We start from the raw sequence: 5,302 nt of genomic DNA on the forward strand, positions 1-5,302 counted from the left end.
CGCAAAAATAACCGTCACCATGGCAACCTGGGCTCAGATCAATAAAATAATAATTCATTGCAGCCAGAGCCACAGCTCCGTGAGAACCGGGCACGTATATAAAATCTGACAGCGATTGTAGACGATCATCGGTTGTCGACGATCCACGGATTGTAGACGATTATCGGTTGTTGACGAACAGCTATAATAGCCTATGATAATTATCGTCCATCATTGACCACTGTCCGAAATACCGTTGACAGATAATGGAGCGCTACAACAATTACAGAAACAGAATGATGCGAAGATCGGTCAGGCAATATATTCACTTCGTGTTCTATAATCCGCGCTTGGTTTGCAGGATTATGTCTTCGTTGAACGGGGTTTGTAATTAGTATATCACAATTTATAATATATAATTATTATGTTATGTATACCTAATATTATTATAGTAATTTTAAATTTAGGTACATTATTATTCACGCATCGTGACAGTATTATAAATTAAATGATTTATCCGGTATTGTATAAATACTTAACCATTAACTAGTCATTGTTATCATCCATTCAAGATATTTTAGTTTACGATTTCCCTAATTTGCATGCAAATGTGGGGTGGCCGGCCACTTTAATCGTGCAACAGGACTGAATTCTAGAGGGATAGTATCGACGGGTTCGTTATCTTGTAGAAGAGGAAGCGCTAATCATCGCATACCATTATACCAATCAATACACCTAGGTTCTAGGTATTAGAGTCGATGGTGGATCCGGAATTCGATTTGGGAGGTGGGGGAGTGGTAAAAGTGCAAAGACTATGGTTCAAGGATTTTACTCTCCATTACACCATTTGTCGTGCATTATGTATGCAATATTGTTTGGTTTTACTTAATATATGTATATTTTTTTAATTTATTAAATATAACTCTCGGCAGCAGCGGCCATTAGGATTAACAAAAAAGTATTTACAATATATAAGTACCTATACAATAAATGATTATAAAACTTGTAGTAGGTATAGTTAATTTTATAACTTATTTATTAATTTTGAAGTGATGATGGAATTTACTATTGATTTAGTTGTATCTGGAGAATTTCTAAGTGATGTGAAAATAATATATGATAATCTATTAATCTGATATAAGAATGATAATCTGATAGATTATCTTTTTTCTGAACTCTTCGTTTGTAACTTAACATATCATATTAACTACTTTAATAGTTAAACCAATTCAAAAATATTAATTTGACTGAAAATGATCGGATATATTATGTTGACTTATTTATGATACGTATTTTAGGTATTTTTTACGGCACTTAGCATGATTTTGGTGTACAATATATTGTGTGCCACATATTTCAAACAGCAATCGCCTTCTACTTCCAAGCCCAGTAAAGATGGTAAGTCTATACTAATATAGGTACTATATTATTATTCTTTTAAATAAATAAACACACAACTTATTGTATTAATAACTAGATATGGTTGTTCAGCTAATTTATAAAATTCCTTATACTTTTAATCATATGCGCAATAGGTAGGTACATTGTCATCGGTGATTTATTTCTGTCGGCCAACAACAATCAAAGTTAACGAGTGTAACAGTTATATCAAATACTCGTTTGAAAATCACGGTCCATGAAAATTGCAAAATAATAGTATCTGACTATTAATACACTTAAATTATTTAGTGTGCAACTATAGTTTTTAAACTCATACATTTATAAATGAAAAGTATTCTAAACATAATACCGTTGTTTTGTTTTGCATGTTTCTGCGTATGTAGAAGTAACTTTTGATTTGGATTTACAAATACCAGTCGGGTTGGTGTATAAAAATGATGGTAAAGTGATCACCAAATCATTGTTCAATTTGATTTTTACTTCTACAATGCTTTTTGTCAACATTCGTCTGCTATTGGCAACGTACAATGTAAGTTATTCAAATTATAATAAGATTATCAGATTATCCGTATAAACCTAGTGGTTTTGAACTGGAGTACAAATTACAAAACATGTATATATTTTGATGCTGACCTTATAAAAATGTCTTGAATTTGAAAATAAATCTAATAAAATGACACATTATGTTATAGGTAGTCTGTATACCTAAATGATATATTAATAATTTTAATTTATGATCCTAAAATTTTTCTGAATATTTCAGAAAAATATATATAGGAGACCGAGTTAAAATGATAACATGGGTTAATTTTAACATCGTCAATTTTATCTTCCAGGTTCAATAATCAAATATGAAAAAAAGAACACAACAGTTGTCCCACTTTATTACGATTATTTTCTATTTATCACGGACTAAGATATACAGGACTGGACATGACAAGGTTGGAGGGTGTGGGGGTTGACCACGAAATGTAGTACAACAGGCGGAGTGCAGGGGGATATTTTCCTTTTAGCATTACTAGCGCTGTCTTAGTGGATACTTATGGAACTAGACATTTGTATGATATGTTCTAGTAACTAGAATCTAGTTCCATAAGTATCCACCAAGACGGCGCTATAGTAATGCTAAAAGGAAAATATCCCCCCGAACACCGCCTGTTGTACTAAATTTCGTAACCACAATATTCATCTCGTGTCCAGTGATATATTTTTTGTCACACCTGCACCGAAAGTTTGGTTTTCGATAGCAGTTAAAGCGTTGGAAAGCGTCCTTTTTCCGTCCAGAGGGTGGTAAAGTGGGAATATCTAAAAGTGCCGGTGGTAAAGTGGAAATCCCCAAAAGTGCTGGGCGCACATATCACGAGCGTATCCCCTGCACAACCAGACACTAAAATTGAAAAATGACCTTTTTAAAGTACCATCTTGATTCGATTCGCTAAAAGATAAGATGTTGAAATTGAAACACTCATTCTGGTAAAAATTGTGTAAGCCGGTTAAAAATAAAATAAAATAAAATAAACACCATTGTAAAACCACTAGCTTCCTCGCTGCGCTCAGAATCTAAAATATATTTTATATTTGTTACATTAATTGTCCCTAGTACTGTTATAAATTTATAATAATTCCTGAATGTAATACGTTTTTGACAATTTTTTTTTTTATTAAATTTTGTGGATCCACCTCCCCCCAAGGCCCAAAACCCGTATTTCTATAAAATTGTATTTTGCTAACAAAAAATTACAAACAAACAAACATATTATTATTGTGTGGACTATTATAGACACGTAAAAGTATGTAATTATTGGAGGTACGTCGGTGTATGACTAGCATGTATCTGCTATCTGTATGGACTACGAGAATACTAAATAAGTAAAAAATACTTGAATTTGTGTTGTAAAAATTGTTGTTTTGTATTTTTTACTATAAGTTTTGTGAAAATTATAACTATTAGCCCCCCCCCCCCCAACCAAGTCTCAGGAACCACCCTGTGAAAGTTAAGATTGAATAATATATACATATTTAACAAAATTATGTGTTAGTTAATTAGTTAATTAGTTAATTGAGTGCGAAATCAGAAAAGTTTGAATTTTCCTAGAAATATATAGGTACCTAATAGTATTGCAAATGTTACAATTGTTCCAGCTATCTTTCCTATGGTAAATTTATGTGTGCATTTTATGTTTCGAGATTTCCTACTAAAATTCAGAGACACCTTCATTGGGAGGAATAATAACCGAATTATTTCTGATAACATTAATACCTATTAATAAATGGTATATGAATGATTAATATATCCGTCCAACTAACGCATAACATACCAAATTTTACGTTTAGAGTTATTTATTTTACTCTTTTGTTTTTAACATTAGAGTAATCTTTTAACATGTTATCAAATTTAAAGGTAAGAATATCCTTTAAGACCTTATGTAGGATTGTTATGATATTGTAATTTTAAAACAAACTATGAGCATTTTAAAATTGTATTTTTTAGTGAATTTTAATGTTTCAAAATAAAAACATTAAAAAAAGCCTATGAGGGGCCCTAAATAATATATTCCTATCTTCAAATTTGATATTAAGTCAATTCATTAACATATAAAAAATAAGTCTACAATTAATAATTCTGAACGTAAACTTTGAGTTCGCGAGACAATATAATTTCAATGAATGATAATAATATGACGTATCTATATTTATAACCTATATATTTAAACACATTATATTATTATAATATTTTATTAACATATTATTATTTTAATATACGTAGGTACATTACATACCAATAATCTTTATTAATTGATTTGAACCTTTTTTTTATTCAGAGAAATCTTTGTAGTATTTCTATTTGGTTGTTTGTGCATACAACGCATATGTTATATTCATTATCCGTCAATTTGTGGGTTGGAGCATCCAAAGGTTATAATTCACTTATATATCTTGCTATGTTCAATACTTGTAAGTATACCAATTGTTTACTAATGGCAGTCGTCGTTTGGGTGAAAATAATAATTTTAACCAAAAAATAACAGTTTGTTTGGGCGACTATCATTTATACCGTTTGAGTGAGTGAAATTATTATTACCTGTGTAAGATGAAAACTTGGTGACTTCGATGCGCAAACGTTTTTAAAAATAGAGTTCATTATTAATTGTTCAAATTATATTGTATAATATGTAATATCAAATAAAATTTTTTTTTATAAATTGAAAAATATTTATCAATGTTGTTTGTACCTATATTACAAATGTAAATATTACTATTTACTATACCAATATCTTTTTAAAATTAAGAGTTCATTACTAATTATTTATTATGTATCTTTCAATATTGACAATGTACATTACTATACAATATATAAATTAAATTTTAATTTATCTATAAACATTTAACCTATACATATTTTAATTCTCCAAAATGGTATTTTTTTGTAGAATAAACACTCACCCAATCAGTATAATATAACTTTACTATTCACCCAAACAGACCACATTTTGAGTTGATTATCCCAAACGGTCCACTCCCTTAATAAAAGGATCGTTAAATTAATAATAATTTAACAATAATAACTAATAATATTTAAATTACTTCTAGTACTTTATCTTCTGTTCATATCGCTGGTGGCATTGTTTTGGATGGAAGAGCGCTGCAACACTTGCATTCCAACGCGCACAAACGATAAACCGGCTACAAGTCAGGAACGCACGGCTTAAGGTTAGGTCATATTATAAATATGACCAAATCTAAACTCATTAGTCAATTTAGAATACAATATTACTTATATTATAAATATAAGTAAGATATTATGTAGGTACCTTTATTATTTAAGCATAAAATGAGAGGTACCATTGTCCATTATACAAAAATTTATACGCTACATACCTAACAATAAGATTCCAAAATTAATATAAAACGTTTCTGAAAG

General features: G+C 29.8%; 1 protein-coding gene across 1 annotated transcript; it reads left to right on the forward strand.

Annotated features, from left to right (window-relative positions):
- Window positions 1–224: 224 nt before the first annotated feature.
- LOC132938101 (uncharacterized) lies at window positions 225–5,090 on the forward strand. Its single transcript, XM_061004768.1, has 5 exons — window positions 225–362; window positions 1,278–1,377; window positions 1,764–1,909; window positions 4,203–4,335; window positions 4,972–5,090. The coding sequence occupies exons 1-5, from the start codon at window positions 246–248 to the stop codon at window positions 5,088–5,090; spliced, it is 615 nt and encodes a 204-aa protein (XP_060860751.1). The 5' UTR covers window positions 225–245.
- Window positions 5,091–5,302: the final 212 nt, after the last annotated feature.

This window comes from Metopolophium dirhodum, chromosome 2 (genome assembly GCF_019925205.1).
Source record: "Metopolophium dirhodum isolate CAU chromosome 2, ASM1992520v1, whole genome shotgun sequence".
Taxonomy (NCBI): Eukaryota; Metazoa; Arthropoda; class Insecta; order Hemiptera; family Aphididae; genus Metopolophium; species Metopolophium dirhodum.